Source organism: Aureobasidium subglaciale (genome assembly GCF_000721755.1).
Source record: "Aureobasidium subglaciale EXF-2481 unplaced genomic scaffold scaffold_37, whole genome shotgun sequence".
NCBI lineage: Eukaryota > Fungi > Ascomycota > Dothideomycetes > Dothideales > Saccotheciaceae > Aureobasidium > Aureobasidium subglaciale.
This window is the reverse complement of record NW_013566958.1, coordinates 1-16979: the sequence shown is the minus strand read 5'-3', so window position 1 is coordinate 16979 and position 16979 is coordinate 1. Positions and strand designations below refer to the sequence as shown.

The following is a 16979-nucleotide window of genomic DNA, read 5'->3' as shown; positions in this document are numbered from 1 at the left end:
CTACTACTCAAACATGGGCGACTTTGACTTGTCGAAAGACTTCATTCCCGCTCTTCACAAGCCCTCCTCTCTACTACCGATTGCTCGCCATCGTAAAAGTCTCCTCTACCTGATTGAAACATTTCCTGTTGTCATAGTCGTTGGCCAGACTGGCAGCGGCAAAACAACTCAGATCCCTCAGTTCCTTCACCAGGCAGGATGGTGTGGAGATGGCAAAATGATTGCAGTCACTCAGGTGGGTGAGTAAATCTACTTTACATATATCCGTCATGACACAAACTCACAGGTATACTAGCCCCGTAGGGTTGCTGCAACTACAGTCGCTGCAAGAGTCGCTGAAGAAATGCGATGCAATCTTGGTCAGGAGGTATGCGTGCTTTCTGGAAAGCTCAAGGCGCAGGAAGCTAATCAATATAGGTCGGTTATTCGATCAGATTTGAGGACGTGACCTCAGCAGCCACAAAGATCAAATTCTTAACAGACGGCCTACTACTGAGAGAAGCGCTCGTGGACCCATTGCTATCACGCTATTCAGTCATTATGGTAGATGAAGCTCATGAGCGCTCTCTCAGCTCAGACATTCTACTAGGAGTCTTGAAAAAGATCAGGAAACGAAGACCCGATCTGAGGATAGTTGTCAGCAGCGCGACTCTCCAGGCCGAGGACTTCTTGGACTTCTTCGTTCGAGACGAGAATGAAACGGAGGTCTCCACGAATACTAATGATGAACCTGGTCGGGATATAGGTCGGATCGTCAACCTTGAAGGCAGGATGTTCCCGGTCGACATACATTACCTGACAACACCTGCTGAAGATTACGTTGAACGCGCCGTTCAGGCTGTCTTTGACATACACACCCAAGAAGGCGAAGGTGACGTATTGATCTTCCTTACTGGACGTGAGGAGATTGATACATGCATGTCATTGATCGCTGATCGTCTACCATCGTTGAAGCCAGGTTCACAAACCCTTCAACCACTACCACTATATGCTGGTCTCTCCACGGAACAACAGATGTATGTCTTCGAGCCTGCGGCTGTGGAGACCCGTAAAGTCATCGTGGCTACAAACATTGCAGAGGCTTCAGTGACTATTCCCGGCATTGTCTTTGTCATCGACTCTGGCTTCGTCAAATTGCGCGCCTTCAATCCAAGTACAGGAATTGAGACTTTGACGGCCACCGCGGTATCAAAAGCTGCAGCAACGCAAAGAGCTGGTCGAGCTGGCCGAACCAAGTCTGGAAAGTGCTATCGTCTGTACACGGAAGCTGCGTACAACTCACTCGAAGATGCATCCGTTCCTGAAATACAGAGAAGTAATCTCGCGCCTGTCATACTACAGCTCAAATGTCTCGGCATCGACAACATCGTTCGCTTCGACTATCTCACGCCGCCGCCTTCGGAACTAGTCATCAGAGCACTGGAGTTACTATATTCTCTGGGAGCTCTGGATGATTATGCAAGATTAACAAAGCCTCTGGGCATTCGAATGGCAGAACTGGCCGTAGAACCCATGATGGCAAAAGTACTGCTTTCAGCGCCAGATTTTGGATGTCTCAGTGAGGTGCTGTCGATTGCTGCCATGACAACTCTGCAAGGAGCAGTCTGGTTCCAACACGATGGCGAGAAGAAAGCCATGGAGTCGTCGAGATGGAAGTTTGCTGTCGCAGAGGGCGATCACTTGACATTACTCAATGTGTATCAAGCTTTTGTAACCAAAGGCAAAAAAGACGCTTCATGGTGCCGCAACCATCATCTCAACTTCAAGAGCATGACCAAAGCCGTCAGTGTCAGAAACCAACTCAAACGATACATGGAGCGATTCGGCGTTAATGTGGACGAGTCGCTGAGCTCGAAATCGGTCTTGACTGTCGGAGGACCTGACAAAGCTGAACAGATTCGACGATGTCTGACAGCTGGTTATTTTGTGCATGCGGCCAGAATGCAGGCGGATGGAACATTCCAGACTGTGGATGGCAGTATGACATTACACGCACACCCCAGCTCTTTGATGTTTGTGAGTACTTCAAGTTCAAGTATACGCTTCGAGTCTAGATTGCTGACAGCTTATGTAGAATCGCAAGGCGGACTGGGTCATCTTCCACGAAGTCATGCAGACAGGAGACAAGACGTTTATCAGAGACATCACAAAGATAGAAAAGGGATGGCTGACAGAGTATGCACCTGCATACTACCAGATACGCAAGTAACAAGCTTGAGTGATGGCTCAATTGTACATTACTACACATTTCCTCATAATCCTGAATCATACTTCCGTCTTGTCGTACACACAAGATCGTGACTTTTCTTCACATGCCATTCCCACCACCACCTCCTCCAGCACCCCCCAATCGACTCCCCACCCCACCCCTAACCCCCTCCACAATCTTATGATCACTAGGATTAGCAGCAGCCTCGTAGACAAAATTAATCGGCTCCCTATTCAACGCCATCCACTCCCCCTTGAATCCCAAATAAGTAATCCTCGTCGTATCCTCTTCTCCTCTGCTCCAATTATCCTCGAAAAAGAGATCCAATGAGCGTACTGTGTTGAACAAAGCGCGCTTGATGGGGATTTCTTGGATTTGGTTTGTTTGGGATAGAGAGAGGGTTTGGGTGGGTGTGATTTCCGCGGCGAGGGAAAAGTCTAGATCGTCGCGGTTGGGAAAGAGATGCAGGGTTAGAGGGGCGGAGGGGGATGTTGATGTGCGGATGATTATGGAGTGAAGGCGTATTTGGGCAGTAAAGCTATAAGATTCTCTCCCGAATTAGTCTCCTCGTATAGAGAGAGGGGAAAAAGTGTATGGTGGTGAGGAAGAAAAGGCAGGCGTACGGAATATGCATCAACAGTTGCTCGTCTGCGTCACTGCAGAGTTCGGGTGTGGTGCTGAGTCGCTCATCCCATGTCTTTTTGCAGATTTTGCTGCCGGAGCCTGAGCTGAGTTCGTTGAGGGTGTTGATGGCGTCAAAGTCGATTTGTTGGTAGAGGCTGTTTTGAAGGGCTGGTGTGATGTCGTCGGAGTGATCGTGGGCGCCGTGTGAGTGACCATGAGCGTGGCCGTGGCCTTCGTGTTCGTCGTGGCAGTGCGACATTGCGTTGGTGTAATTCGGAAAGTGTTTTCTTTCTTGGAGGTGGAAAGAGTTTACATGGTTGCGAGTTTGAGAAGTTCTAGAAAAGTGAAGCTGCCCATTCATGTCATTGCTATTGTCGCCCGTGCGTCATCGCCAGCTCAAGTCAACAATCACACACCAAGGTGCAGTAAGACAATCCGGAGTATGGAGATAAACGGAAAAGCATGCTAATGGGTATTAAACATATCTAAAACAAACCAACACCGCCGTTGAATCGTTGTCGCATCATGCATGCTCACGTTGTATGCCTTATGCAAGTATAGGCTCTGAGCCATTGTCCATCTCTCGTTCTCTTGCTCGTCTCGCGGCTCTCTCCTTTGATGACTCCTTGGGCGCATCTGTAGGCGCATTCGGCATGGGTGCAATGACTCCTGCTTCTGCAGTGCTCGGCAATCTTTGTTTGTTCGCTTCTGCCGCCAGGGCCTCGAGCTCGTCCTCGACTTCATCCTCTTCCTGGTTGGTCATTCTTGTTCCGAGCATCTCGTTGATCTCCTAGGAGTTGGTCAGTATGGACGTGCGACGATGGCAGACATGGTGCGACTTGCGTTCTGGTATGCTTGGGCCTCCTCGTTCTCGCCCAAGATGAGCTCGACGCGTTCTAACCCTCCCATCTCCTTGTGAATCTCTTTCAAGACGTTTGTACCCTGTTGCAGACCAAAGACGACATCCTTCTGTACGAGAGCGAACTCGACGTCGCTTGTGAGGGTCTCGAGTTGAGCCAATTGTTGATCTGTTTTGGCGAGTAATGACTCTTGGTACTTCTTCTTCCTCAAGGCTAATAAGGCGCGTCGCTTGTCACCGTTTCGTAAACACTCCTTGGCTATCTCTTTTTCACGATTTGTGATGATGGTAATGCGCTTCTGGTACTGGTGCAGCTTATCGCGTTGGTTCTTCATGTCAAGAATGGCCCTTGGGTGGGGGTCAGAAGGATGGTCGCCGTGGGTAGGGACATGGTGGCTAACCTATCCTGGGCGGATATCTTGGGCGTACTCGATGAGTTGCCCATGTTGAGGAATATGGATGTGTTTGGATGCAAGACGGTATAGCGGGCAAGTCAGCGCGTGCCCCTCGAACGACGATTGGCATGTGAATGTTGATGTCATTCGACACTCCGGAGAAGCTTCGGCCAGTGAGGCTCTTTCTTGAAGGGGAATAATTTGGGTAGCCACTTTTGGTGAGCTTCTGCTGCCTGATGAACAATTGAGAAGAGCGGGTCGGTTAGCTAATAAACGTCTCGCGCTGAAGCGTCTTGAGCAAAATAGCTGTAGTGATGCACAGTGTTGGATTGGATGGCAGCGATCGCTCTGAGAGGCCGAAAACACTTGGGTGCTTCGGCCTGCCCCACATTCAAGTCTCTCCCTGAAAAAAAGTCCGTCACCCAGCGCGACATAAACAATCGTACCGCCCAACAACCATCCGCCATGCCTGGAAGGCCGTCATCCCGCCTGCGTCAAGGCCTCGATAATGAGGTCTACCAGGCTGTCACTCATCTCTTGCAGGAACCTGGAAATCGTCCCGACGTTCGCAGTCTATATCAAGCCATACAACGCTCAAATTCTAGTCTGAAGCGCAAACCGAAACGAGCCCTCGAAGACAGTCTCGAACGCATCCTCGATACCCTAGAAGACGATGCTCAGGACGACGAAGAGGCCGAAGCCGATAGATTTGTCATGCAAGAAGAGGAACCAAACATCATGAACAAGAGCATCACTGGTTCCTGGAAGATTGCCACTCCTGTCACTGCGCCTGACACGCCCGCCGCAGTGAATGGCTCTGCAACAGAAACAAAGAGGAGGGAAGCAAACGGCGAACCCGTCAAGAAGCGTATCAAGCGTGACAAGAATGAGGAAATCGACCGCTCTCCACCAACAGGCATCTCACTCGAGGACCTCGGTGGTGTCAACGACGTCAAGCGCCAGCTCATGAACCTCTTGACTCTACCTCTTCTGCGCCCACAGCGCTACTCCGATCTGAACGTTCCTCTCCCCCGCGGTATCCTTCTTCACGGTCCTCCTGGATGCGGTAAATCTATGCTGGCAAGAGCAAGTGCTGCAAAGCTCGGCGTGCCCTTCATCGAGATTGCTGGTCCCTCGGTCGTATCGGGCATGTCCGGAGAGTCTGAAAAGCAGATCCGTGATCGCTTCGATGAAGCTCGTAAACATGCCCCGTGTCTCATCTTCATCGACGAAATCGATGTCATCGCTCCAAAGCGCGAGAGTTCCCAGAGTCAAATGGAAAAGCGTATCGTTGCTCAACTGTTGATCAGTATGGACAGCTTGGCTCTTGATAACAAGGAGAACAATGGCAAGCCTGTCATCGTGCTCGCTGCCACTAACAGGCCAGACACAATCGACTCTGCTCTAAGACGAGGCGGACGCTTCGACACCGAGATCAACATGGGCGTACCTAATGAGCCCATGAGAGAAAAGATTCTGCGCACCCAAACCAGAAACACTCCTATCTCTGACGACGTCGACTTCCCCAGACTGGCAAAGATGACTCCCGGTTTCGTCGGTGCTGACTTGAGGGATCTCGTGGGTAAGGCTGCCACATGGGCCATGGATCGCTACCAAGACGCTTTGATCAAGCAGGTAGAAGCATCTACAGACGGTATGGAACTAGACGATAACCAAGAGCCAAACGTCGACGAGCTATGGGACCGCCTCGTCATTCGCGCGAGAAACACCGAAATGGAGGAGCCAGAAGGCTTCGAAAAGACCATCATTCCCATGGAAGCTTTCCTCACCGTTCTACCCACCATCACACCATCATCCAAGCGCGAAGGCTTTGCAACGATACCGGACACTACCTGGGAGGATATTGGCGCGCTTACAAGCGTCAGAGAAGAGCTTCAAACGGCTATTGTCGAGCCTATCAAATCACCGGATTTGTATGCTGCAGTTGGTATCTCAGCTCCTACCGGTGTTTTGCTATGGGGTCCCCCTGGTTGTGGTAAAACTTTGCTCGCTAAGGCAGTTGCTGCCGAATCCAAGGCCAACTTTATCAGTGTCAAGGGACCCGAGCTACTCAACAAGGTAAGTTTAATACAACAAAAGAGCGCAGAAGCACTCCTGAGTGCCTCGCTATCAAAAAGTCGTCCTGTCGCAATGCAGAGTTATTCTATGGGAGGAAGATCATCCGTGGAAAGCCCTCAATTATACCATGAATTGAGGGCTCTCGATGGTCGACGCTTTCTCTTGAATATATCTCTGCATTACTGCAGGTCAATTCTTGAATACACATGGACAAGGAGACGACTGGGGCTCTTTTGTGCTCATGTTTTTGGCAACTTGTGGCTGACGATTGCTCTAGTACGTTGGCGAATCAGAGCGCGCAGTGCGTACGCTATTCAATCGCGCGCGATCCTCAGCTCCCTGTGTCATCTTCTTCGATGAACTCGACGCATTAGTGCCCCGTCGCGACGACTCGCTATCAGAAGCTTCTGCTCGTGTAGTCAACACGCTCCTTACCGAACTCGACGGCCTATCCCACCGCGCAGGCATCTACGTAATCGCAGCAACCAACCGTCCCGACATAATCGACGAAGCCATGATGCGGCCCGGCCGTCTCGAAACCAAAATCTACGTCGGTCTCCCCGGCACCGAAGAGCGCGTGGAGATACTCAAAGCCCTTATTCAATCCAGAGCCAAGGATGGCAGAGCAGGTGTTTGGCCGGTTGGGATTGAGGAAATCGCGAGGAATGAAAAGTGTAATGGGTACTCTGGTGCTGATTTGGAGTCTTTGCTTAGGCAGGCTGGTCAGCATTGCTTGAAGAGAAAGGATAACAAGGTTGCGCTTGTTGACTTTGAGTATGCGATCAGTGTTGTGCATAAGAGTGTGGGTAGTATTGAGAAGTATGAGAAGCTGAAGAAGAAGTTTGCTAGTGGGTTTTAGAGAAAGGGGTTTGGAGACGGTTGTTGATGTAGGTTGCTTTGTCTTATACCCTAGTAGTGTGTCTGCTATACTAAATCGAGTCTCACCTATGAAATCAACTGCTCTTCCAAAAGTTGAAGTCGCACTCCATTGTATGTCTACGTTTCAAGATGTTAAAGCTAAACAGACTTATGCCATGGCACTACCTGAATAGTGGCAATCGTGAGCGAGCTCGATTAGATGGACTCCTGCAATTACTCTTCTAGACATGAATCGATTCTCAAATGAAAGTTTTTCTTTTCTTTTGTTAATCACAGTCAACTTCTCAAAAAATGACTGTATATGCTGACGATGCTTGCAAAGCGAATGCTATCAAAACACCAGCGAAGCAGTCAGCTGCATGTGCGCGCTCTGCGATTATAACACGTCACACTTGACAGACATGATCAGTAGACACCGAGGCATTGGACGATGGGCAGAACATCAGTGCAAAGGACAGATACCTTGCATGTGACATCGAATCAAGTGAATTCGATACTGTCTGCCGAGGAGACTGTATGAAGATGCAAGTTTGGTAGTTGAAAATTCTTTTGGACGGACAGCAAGTATCGAAAAGCACGGTTTTGGTATCAGGATAGCGGTACCATGGGTTTGCTTTAGCAAGGATGAGGTAAAGCGCGAGAGATCGTAGTGTAGTATTCATATCCTGGTCCTGTGGTATGCTTCTGTAGAATCAGCTCGATGTCTGTATGCAAACGATCCATAGACATGGCATACGACTGGGAATCCCAAGAGATCTTGATCACTTGAGAAGGTAGAGGTCGCTACGTATCCAGTATTCATGGAGTGTTTTGGATGTGCTAGTGATCACAAATTTTTTCTTCCGAGCTTCGACGTCTGCGGTCTGTACTGCTGTCGAATCGAGACTTCCAGCGAATGCAATCATGCCTAGCATTGATGGTGTCGCTGTCCTTATGGAGAAAGCACGTGCGAGTCAAGTATGACTTCCGCTTCCAAGAAGCATTTGTATACACGAACAATGATCCACAGTCCACTTGAGTATGGTGTCAGTGTACCAGAGAAACATCGATGTGGAGAGCTGGAAGTTCGTCAGTTGTCCGGCAGCGAGAGTGCTTGACCGACTTCGACAACTTCCAAACCAGTATCTCGAATTCCGCAATCTTGAGCAAGTGAACATATGACTGATCGACCTCGGTTCTCTGACCGCCACGTTCGAATGGTAGTAGTATTTGCGAGGTGAAATATCACGGCGATCTATCTCGTTAGATGATCCCAAGTGGGCCGTCGTGCCGCTGCTGTGGAGAGAGTTTACCCGGAGGAAGGAACAAATCTAAATATGGCTCCTCATGACAGCAGTTCGTCGTCGCCCTAGCATCAGAGCTGTTCCTTTCTCCCTCCCCGTACCGTCGTGTGGCGCTATTCCTGTTTCCAATCCCCAATTCGAACGGCGAAACATTGGACCAACAAAAGCGAAGTACGGATTGGCCGCGATACGAACAGATCCTTTGGGCTTTGCGCGTGATGCTACCGCGTTCTCACACGACCGCGACTGCGAGGTGGCAGTACATCTTGAATGGATATACTAGTTACTGGTATGTCAAGTCTTGTCTTCGCTGGCTCGCTATTGTCGGCGCTATCGTTGGGTTCGCTATCTTCGGGGTCGTGTATCATGATTGGTATGATGGATCAGCCGAGGAAAGAACTGTTCTTTCAATCGTATCTGTAAGACCAAATTTCTGCTTTTCTGTTTGTATCGATTTTCTTGCAAAGGACTTGTTTGGCTTACTGTCAGTGAAACATAGCGGCTTTTGTCTTGCGCAACCAGTGCCATTGCCCTCACACTTTTATTTCTGCTACGAAGGAACTATGTCATCAGTCCTGCATGGTTACTTGTCGCCGACCTCGTCACTGAAACCCTGATAGCTGTGGATCTAGTGTTCAATTTGCAGTATTATCCTTCCTGGTACCTCGGAATCAACAGCGGTGGAGATGCTCTTCTACAGATACCATGGTGTATTGACCTGGGATTGGCTTGTTTGCACGCCATTCATTTCGGCGCCGAGATCTGGGAAGTGCATGCTTATCGACGTATGGTGCGAGAACAGCGCAAGTCAACAGAGTCCAAAGACGTCGAGGCCGACCCTGCTGGACTAAAGGTGGAATCTGTTGAGCCGAAAATCGGATCTGAAGACATGGAGCTACAGCGTTCCAACTTGAGGAGCTATCATAGAGCAGAATTACCAGACACCATATCACACGCCGGGGACGGGGCCACATCTTCTCGCACTGAAATTTCAGCCAACACTCTGGTAGAGATGCCAGGCTTGTTGCGAGTGCAATTGCCTGATGGAAGGATGTTGGAGCTGCCGGAGGGTTGTCGAGTAGAACTGCCAGCCGAACATCGAGTCGAGTTGCCGGACAACAGACTACGAATCATCACACAGCCATATGAGATGGATGCATCGTCTACAGCGTCTACTCAATGGTACGGCAGTAGTCCTGTTGCTCCATCTTACAAGACACAGGACTGGTAGCTATGTACAATGCCAAGAAACTGTCAGATGTCCACGTTTAATTCACGGATACCCTGAGCCGTATTACGTTGTGTTGGTGTCAGTTCTTCTTATTGTCACTTCTTGACTTTGACTGGGATGGTCGAGCGTGCCCCGAGCCAATACCTCGCCAATTGTCTCGGACCGCGAACTAAAACAGATCATAGTCAAGCTTCTCAGGCCTCAATGAGAGGAGACAGGAGCTTACGATGGCAGTGGTTGTCAATCGAAGGTATAAAACTGTCGTCGGGAGGGATACCGTGATCCGATGAACAAGTACAGTCTTCGAGAACGACGACCTTGATAATGAGACTCGCTACAGTAGGCATCAGGTTCATCAGTAGAGACCGCAGCAAGCGCGACTCGAATACGAAAGTATACACTTGTGCTGAAACTCGATAAATGCTAGAACTCCTGCCGCAAGCAGATAACCTAGCTTTAAAGAATTTGACGGCTCGTCTCTGCGTCCAGCAGTGCGATCACTGGCCACACGTAGTCGAAACCAAGAAATCAAGGTGCCCGAAACCAGCATCATGGATGAAACTATCTCGAGACATAATGACCATCGCCCAGCGGAGTCAAAAGTTTCGCGGCAATCCCTCCTCTCGGGTGCCTCGGCCAGCCACCAAGAGAGGCGCGACGCAGGGTGCTGATCGATGGCGACTGACGATGCCGGCTGGACGCAGACCTAGACCCCTCCTCTGGCATACACAATCCTGTCGATTTTCATACAACATCTCATAGTTTTTTTTACTCTAGCAGACACTATCCGTTGAGCATTACAATTCGGGCGCAAACCGCTGAGAGGCTCTTTGACGATAAGAAGGCCCCAAGTCGCGCGAGCCCCACCGTAGCCGACCTTGGTCCCGATCGACGGCTCTCGAGATACGTCAGAGCCCCAGGAGAAGTGCGGGCGTCATTCTACATTTTCCTCCGTTTCAGTTAGTTATGGCTTCTTTCAAAAGTATTCGCAGGCAGGTCCTGTGGAATTTGAACTCGAGATATATTTACGGACGCTATGTGAGTCTCATTCATCTTGGACATCACTCATATGGCCTTTCGCTGACCTGTTCGTGTCCCGCGCGACAGCCACTCCTACACACCTTAGTATTCATCACCGAGTTAATCATGGTGTCTTTCTTGGTATCTAAATTCAACAGCTATTATGCTGCGAGACCAGGTACGATTGGTCGATTGGAGATACTCTAGCGGGCAGGTGCTGATTCCAGTCACAGTGCTCACGACCATGGTCACCAACGCCGTAAGTTTGTTCGAGATTACGTCTAGATAGACATTTCTGACATCGCTTAGGTGCTTGGTGGTGTAGCCGATACTGTCGCTCAATCCCTCACAGCGGTCAGAGAACGCGCCGTCCGCAAGCCCGGTGGTCCTGACCCCAGGACCGATCAACTCGCCATCGAGATCCACGATGTCGACCGCAGAATCCACTGGCCCGAGGAGGAGCTCATCCCCGACTCCAAGGTCCTGCCTCCTCCGTTCGACTTTGAGAGGTACGAAGAACCAAGAGCGGGTACAACGAAACAGGTGCTGATAAGCTGGACAGATTGACAAGATTCATGGCATACGGTTTCATCATGGCGCCCATTCAACACAAGTGGTTCGGCTTCCTGAGCCGTGTCTTCCCTCTCACTGCAACAGCCGGTACAACTGCAGCAGCCAAGAGAGTCGCCTTCGACCAGCTTCTCTTCGCACCAGTCGGTCTCGGAGCCTTCTTCACGTTCATGACTGTGGCCGAGGGTGGTGGTCGCAAGGAGGTGCAGAAGAAGTTCCAGGACATCTACATTCCTTCTCTCAAGGCCAACTACCTCGTTTGGCCTGCTGTGCAGTTGATCAACTTCAGATTGATGCCGCGCCAATTTCAGATTGTGAGTTGTAACAAAGTCCAAGGTGAAGATTATATCTAATTATCGTACAGCCATTTGTTTCTACTATCGGTATTGCATGGACCGCTTACCTATCTCTGACTAACTCGGCAGAGGAGGCCTAGAAAGCTATACACGAAGAGCAGGCAGGAAGAGAGTGTTGATTACTTACGAGCATCAAGAAGCGAATTGGGCTGGCGTTCTGGCGACTTTACGGGCCGATCGGACAGTTGATCAGCAAGGCGTTCCGAATGATATAGCGGCTCTTGAGAGAGTCCACCTAAAAGATGATGTGTCATGCCATGTGAAGTGCAGCAGGTGATTCAGACGGTTCTCAGTACATTCAATTAATCTATTCAGTACCCAGTAGTGTTAGCTGGGATAGATGGCGAGAACACGAAGAGGGCATGGCCAGGTCAGCTCTCGGACCACATCGGGCATGACGCAGAATTTTGAAGAGCTGCCCCTCGTCCCGCGCGCCGAAAGCTGTTGGGGAAAGATTCAAGCCCCTCACACCACAACACTCCATCCATCACTGTTGTATATAAGCCTGTACGCCTCTCCGTGCCTCTGCCTCTTGCCCACACTTGTCTAACAACCATTGAACAGTCACAATGTCTCTCTCCAACAAGCTTTCCATCTCCGATGTCGACCTCAAGGGCAAGCGTGTCTTGATCCGTGTATGTCTTCAAAGAGCATGAAGCTACCAATGTCCTCGCATACTGATAATTTCAGGTCGACTTCAACGTCCCCCTCGACTCGGAGAAGAACATCACCAACAACCAGCGCATTGCTGGTGCCATCCCCACCATCAAGTACGCCGTCGACAATGGCGCCAAGGCCGTCATCCTCATGTCCCACTTGGGTCGTCCTGACGGCAAGGTCAACGAGAAGTACTCGCTGAAGCCCGTTGTTGCTGAGCTCGAGAAGCTCGTCGGCAAGAAGGTCACCTTCACCAACGACTGTGTCGGTCCCGAGGTCGAGAAGATTGTCAACGGCACCAGCGACGGTGGTATTATCCTCCTCGAGAACCTGCGTTTCCACGCCGAGGAGGAGGGCAGCAGCAAGGATGCTGAGGGCAAGAAGGTCAAGGCTGACAAGGCCAAGGTCGAGGAGTTCCGCAAGGGCCTGACCGCTCTCGGTGACGTCTACATCAACGATGCTTTCGGTACCGCCCACCGCGCTCACAGCTCCATGGTTGGTGTCGACCTCCCCCAGAAGGCCTCTGGTTTCCTCGTCAAGAAGGAGCTCGACTACTTCGCTCAGGCTCTTGAGGAGCCCAAGCGTCCCTTCCTTGCCATCCTCGGTGGCGCCAAGGTCTCGGACAAGATCCAGCTCATCGACAACCTCCTCGGCAAGGTCGACAGCCTCATCGTCTGCGGTGGTATGGCTTTCACCTTCAAGAAGACCCTCGAGGGCATGAAGATCGGCAACTCCCTCTTCGACGAGGCCGGCAGCAAGACTGTCAAGGACCTTGTTGAGAAGGCCAAGAAGAACAACGTCAAGATTGTCCTCCCCACCGACTTCATCACCGCCGACGCCTTCTCCAAGGACGCCAACACTGGCAAGGCGACCGACAAGGAGGGTATCCCTGACGGCTGGCAGGGACTTGACTGCGGCGAGGAGTCGATCAAGCTCTTCAAGGAGGCCATCGACGAGGCCAAGACCATCCTCTGGAACGGTCCCGCCGGTGTGTTCGAGTTCGAAAAGTTCGCACACGGCACCAAGGCCACCCTCGACAACGCCGTTGCCGCTGCTCAGGCCGGCAAGGTCGTCATCATCGGTGGTGGTGACACTGCCACCGTTGCCGCCAAGTACGGTGTCGAGGACAAGCTCAGCCACGTCTCGACCGGTGGTGGTGCCTCTCTCGAGCTCCTCGAGGGCAAGGAGCTCCCCGGTGTTACTGCTCTTTCGAGTAAGTAAATTTTTACATGAGTGTTTTTTCAAGTCGCAAATGGGAGATATCCGGAATCTGATTTATACCACGGGCAAGGCAAGCAGAGCGAGTCTTTAAAAAGAAATGTCCGAAATGCATTATGTTATGTTTTTAGCATATCCTCTCTCCTTCTCTCCTTGTGGCCAGTGACTTTCTACCGGTCTGCATTGATCGTGTATGCTGCCTCTTCTTCCCTCATGATTGTGTATTCAGTACTCCGAGACGCCGTGCCATGCCATTTCCGTATCGCGTCCTTGGGCCGGGTCACTGATTGAAGTGATGTGTGGCATAACAGAGGCGATTTGATATATTCGCAAAGGCGAGAATGATTCAACGCTTCTCCATCTTCTTGAGCTCGTTCCTGGAGACATTTGTTAGTTAAGGCGATCGGTCAAGATGAGATGATCAGAGAGCAAAGACATACTGAAGCTGAACGGAGAACTCGTCACTTGTATCATCATCATCCCAGCTCTCTTCCCACAAGTGAGTGGTTCCAGCTCCAGCGCCGGAAGAACCGAGCTCATCTTCTGCGGGCCAGTCTGTTTTTGATAAGAGCGTTAGCTCAGAGGTTCTGTCTCTCGTGTGGACTAATTGTGGGTTTGTGGAAAGGTGGCGCACCTTCTACGGGGAAGTCCTCGAATTCATCGTCTTCCTCGAGTTGAGCGGCTTGCTTCTGGGGAGCTAGCGGTTGCGAGTCGTCTTTGCGGTCTGACACGACGGCCTTTGTGGTGGTGGCATCTGCCTGTGCTGCACCTGACATGATCGCGATTTGTATGTGCGTGTGTATCTGGTAGAGGGTTGGAGTGATGTTTGTGCGATCGGTCTGATGAGGTTGTGGTTATATTGACGGAGGGTGAGTGTTGGTGACGGCGATGGTGGTGTTGGCGGTGCTCTCATGCGGGCTGTTGCCATCATGCAGCCAAACTGAGCAAACACTGGAAGTCCGAAGCTCTCCAGCCCTTCTCCGCAAACCGCCTTGGGTACGAATACGACCTATGATCTCACTGACCGTGTGCGGCATGGGCAGTGCATGCCCGCAATCTTCCATCATGTCCCGGGTGCTATGAGCAGTCGATGTTTTGTTTCGACTTTCTCCTGCATGCTTGATTTGACTTGTCCTAACACTTCACACCAACCCACGTGATCAACATAACAGAAATACAATGAAGAGATGGCTAGGAGCAGCAAAGCACAGTGCCTCGAGCTCGACACATTCACTGAGCGCTCTTGAAGAGCCTCAGGCACGTATGTACTAAGAACCATAACCAACATGGCACGTGGGCTGATCCGCATGCCCAGTCGAAAATGCCATGGCTGCCGTGTCACACATTCTCAACGACGGTACTGTACTACTCTACAATATATGCATGCCATACAAGTCCGTCAACTCTAACATGTCCAGATGTCGAAACGGCAGAAGCAGAGTTGAGCAAGGGCAACTCGCCCTTCCACAAGGTATGCCCATGACTTGCCTCTCTCACGCTCATTCAACAGACAACTTACTGCATGTCTGAAGTAGTTGGGTCTAGGTGTTGCCGCCTTCCTGCGAGCAACCCTCGGCTTCGAGCAGGACATTATGCGAGAAGCCTCTGAACGCCTGGGACAAGCCGAATCCGCCGCCTACGACCACAAACGCCGTGCCGACAAGGACGCCTACCAATCTCAAATCTATCCACCGGGCAGCGAGTACGCCTTGTGTCTCGCCGAATCACAACTAATGTCCGCTGTTGTCGCTGTGCTGAACGAGAGTCTCTCGGAAAGTATCAAGGGTTTCTACAAGCTGAGGAAAGCCTACGTCGCTTTGCAAGAGATTTCTGATGCTGAGAAGAGGTATCTGAAAGGGAGAAGCTCGACTTCGGTCGGTAGTACAAGCACAAAGTCGACCGTCAACTCGGCTCCGTCTTTCGTCTCAGAGGCTCCTTCAACGTCTGGCCAAACACTTGTTGCTGCAGACGAGGACGACGATGATGATTTCGTGGATGCCGATGAAGACCTTGCTGGTCCGGCCACTCCGACTACCTACCAGGGTCATCTAGAGTCCAAAGAGCTGGAGTCCAAACTTGGGACTCTGTCTATACGTCCTGCTTCGTCATCTGCACAAACTCTTGCGGTACCTGTTGTCGAGGAGGATGACTTCAGTGACTTTAGCAACCACCCCGTCGACCTGTTCATTCATTCTGGCTCCAATCTCTGTTTCGGTCTTCTACAGTTGATGCTCTCCTTGATCCCACCAGCCTTTTCGAAGCTACTATACATCATTGGTTTCCAAGGCGATCGTGAGCTCGGCATTCAGATGCTATGGCGCGCTACTCAGTACTCTAATGTCAATGGTGCCATGGCGGGCTTGATTACCTTGGGATATTACAACCTTACTGTGGGCTTCTGCGACATTATCACTTCCGATGCCTACCCCAAGGAACGTTTGACTACTCTGCTGGTTCAGATGCGCAAGCGTTATCCTCAATCACGCCTCTGGAGACTCGAGGAAGCAAGAATGTTGGCAGCAGACAAACAGCTCGATGATGCTGTAATCATGTGCGGTACTGATGAGAAGAGTCCTCTGAAACAGGTCGAGGCGTTACAGTGGTTTGAGAAGAGTCTTAACTTGATGTATCTGCATAGATATGAAGAGTGTGCTACTTCATTCTTGAAGGTTCGTATCTGATGGCGTCCTGGATTGTGAGACTAGCTGACATGTTCGACAGTGCGTCGAGCTCAATAATTGGTCTCATGGCCTATACTACTACATTGCCGGTGCATGTTACGTCGAACTATACCGCGAAGCCAAGTCAGTAGACGCAGGCAGAGCCAAAAAGTACGCAGATCGGGCGACAGAACTTCTACGTAAAGTGCCTGTTCACGCAGGCAAGAAGAAGTTCATGGCCCGTCAACTCCCCTTTGACACATTTGTAACCCGCAAGATTACAAAGTGGGAAGAACGCTCCAAGACCCGTGGCATTGCTTTCGTCGACGCTGTAGGTATCGCACCAGTGGAGGAGATAATCTACTTCTGGGCCGGCTTCAAGAGAATGCGCAAGGAACACCTCACACACAGTCTAGAGCGCTTGGCCTGGAGCGAGCAAAACGGCTGTCACGATAACGCAATCGACGAACTGGCCACTTTATCCTTACTCCGTGCTACAGTAACCCGCTGGCTCGGCGACACTGCAACAGCCCGTCAGATCTTGGAAACCCAAGTCTTGAACCACGAATGGAGTGAATTCAAAGGTGGGAGTAAAGATAATTGGTCACTCCCCGTTGCGCATTACGAAATGTCCGTTATCGAATGGATAGACGCGGGTGGTGAGAGAGGTGGTAGACAGCAATTGGAAAATTGCTCAAGATGGTTGGAGAAGGCTGCGAAGTGGGAAGCGTATGATTTGGATGCTAGGTGAGTTTCTTTTCCTCCTCTCTTTTCACCTTTTCCCCTTGGTTCTCGGGTTTTCTACACACACACACACACACACACACACCCTTCTGGCATTTCTCGTTCCCGCCATCTTCTTTTTTCTTCCCTCTTCAAGAACCGGGATCTCGGGGTGTTGCGGTATCACTGCATCTGCATCTGCACTTACCCCGATCT

The 16979-nt window shown here is 50.8% G+C and overlaps 9 protein-coding genes across 9 annotated transcripts; 6 read left to right on the top strand and 3 right to left on the bottom strand.

Annotated features, from left to right (window-relative positions):
• Window positions 1-13: 13 nt before the first annotated feature.
• On the top strand, window positions 14-2209 carry AUEXF2481DRAFT_70872 (uncharacterized protein; the record flags this gene model as incomplete). Its single annotated transcript, XM_013483793.1, has 4 exons — window positions 14-226; window positions 296-367; window positions 418-2016; window positions 2075-2209. 4 exons carry the CDS (start codon window positions 14-16, stop codon window positions 2207-2209), a joined length of 2019 nt encoding a protein of 672 aa, XP_013339247.1.
• Window positions 2210-2344: 135 nt separating this feature from the next.
• On the bottom strand, window positions 2345-3092 carry AUEXF2481DRAFT_59198 (uncharacterized protein; the record flags this gene model as incomplete). The annotated part of the gene is made up of 2 exons (XM_013483787.1): window positions 2345-2747; window positions 2833-3092. Coding segments are annotated over 2 exons (663 nt in total), but the record flags the coding sequence as incomplete, so codon positions are not given.
• A 225-nt stretch (window positions 3093-3317) lies between these two features.
• AUEXF2481DRAFT_44768 (uncharacterized protein) lies at window positions 3318-4172 on the bottom strand. The gene is made up of 2 exons (XM_013483769.1): window positions 3677-4172; window positions 3318-3623 (listed from the first exon to the last, which is right to left on the bottom strand). The coding sequence occupies exons 1-2, from the start codon at window positions 4025-4027 to the stop codon at window positions 3381-3383; spliced, it is 594 nt and encodes a 197-aa protein (XP_013339223.1). The 5' UTR covers window positions 4028-4172; the 3' UTR covers window positions 3318-3380.
• A 380-nt stretch (window positions 4173-4552) lies between these two features.
• On the top strand, window positions 4553-7025 carry AUEXF2481DRAFT_48575 (uncharacterized protein; the record flags this gene model as incomplete). Its single annotated transcript, XM_013483782.1, has 2 exons — window positions 4553-6166; window positions 6444-7025. The coding sequence occupies 2 exons, from the start codon at window positions 4553-4555 to the stop codon at window positions 7023-7025; spliced, it is 2196 nt and encodes a 731-aa protein (XP_013339236.1).
• Window positions 7026-8250: 1225 nt separating this feature from the next.
• Window positions 8251-8866, top strand: AUEXF2481DRAFT_44765 (uncharacterized protein). Its single transcript, XM_013483768.1, has one exon. It carries the CDS (start codon window positions 8372-8374, stop codon window positions 8609-8611), a length of 240 nt encoding a protein of 79 aa, XP_013339222.1. The 5' UTR covers window positions 8251-8371; the 3' UTR covers window positions 8612-8866.
• Window positions 8867-10423: 1557 nt separating this feature from the next.
• On the top strand, window positions 10424-11801 carry AUEXF2481DRAFT_529505 (uncharacterized protein). Its single transcript, XM_013483802.1, has 6 exons — window positions 10424-10597; window positions 10667-10757; window positions 10813-10838; window positions 10889-11088; window positions 11142-11463; window positions 11514-11801. Exons 1-6 carry the CDS (start codon window positions 10526-10528, stop codon window positions 11583-11585), a joined length of 783 nt encoding a protein of 260 aa, XP_013339256.1. The 5' UTR covers window positions 10424-10525; the 3' UTR covers window positions 11586-11801.
• Window positions 11802-12074: 273 nt separating this feature from the next.
• Window positions 12075-13383, top strand: AUEXF2481DRAFT_70842 (uncharacterized protein; the record flags this gene model as incomplete). The annotated part of the gene is made up of 2 exons (XM_013483790.1): window positions 12075-12140; window positions 12196-13383. 2 exons carry the CDS (start codon window positions 12075-12077, stop codon window positions 13381-13383), a joined length of 1254 nt encoding a protein of 417 aa, XP_013339244.1.
• Window positions 13384-13726: 343 nt separating this feature from the next.
• AUEXF2481DRAFT_9138 (uncharacterized protein) lies at window positions 13727-14156 on the bottom strand (the record flags this gene model as incomplete). Its single annotated transcript, XM_013483741.1, has 3 exons — window positions 13727-13757; window positions 13821-13935; window positions 14015-14156. 3 exons carry the CDS (start codon window positions 14154-14156, stop codon window positions 13727-13729), a joined length of 288 nt encoding a protein of 95 aa, XP_013339195.1.
• Window positions 14157-14559: 403 nt separating this feature from the next.
• On the top strand, window positions 14560-16791 carry AUEXF2481DRAFT_33659 (uncharacterized protein; the record flags this gene model as incomplete). The annotated part of the gene is made up of 5 exons (XM_013483755.1): window positions 14560-14641; window positions 14696-14737; window positions 14799-14851; window positions 14916-16049; window positions 16102-16791. 5 exons carry the CDS (start codon window positions 14560-14562, stop codon window positions 16789-16791), a joined length of 2001 nt encoding a protein of 666 aa, XP_013339209.1.
• Between the last annotated feature and the right edge of the window lie 188 nt (window positions 16792-16979).

Excerpts from the sequence above, each read along its gene's own strand:
- AUEXF2481DRAFT_44765 (XM_013483768.1), top strand. The coding sequence starts at position 8,372 with ATGACAGCAGTTCGTCGTCGCCCTAGCATCAGAGCTGTTCCTTTCTCC.
- AUEXF2481DRAFT_529505 (XM_013483802.1), top strand. The coding sequence starts at position 10,526 with ATGGCTTCTTTCAAAAGTATTCGCAGGCAGGTCCTGTGGAATTTGAAC. Across the intron at positions 10,758-10,812 it reads CTATTATGCTGCGAGACCAG|TGCTCACGACCATGGTCACC; the intron begins GTACGATTGGTC and ends TTCCAGTCACAG. Across the intron at positions 11,089-11,141 it reads CCTCCGTTCGACTTTGAGAG|ATTGACAAGATTCATGGCAT; the intron begins GTACGAAGAACC and ends TAAGCTGGACAG.
- AUEXF2481DRAFT_44768 (XM_013483769.1), bottom strand. The coding sequence starts at position 4,027 with ATGAAGAACCAACGCGATAAGCTGCACCAGTACCAGAAGCGCATTACC. Across the intron at positions 3,624-3,676 it reads AGGCCCAAGCATACCAGAAC|GAGATCAACGAGATGCTCGG; the intron begins GCAAGTCGCACC and ends ACCAACTCCTAG.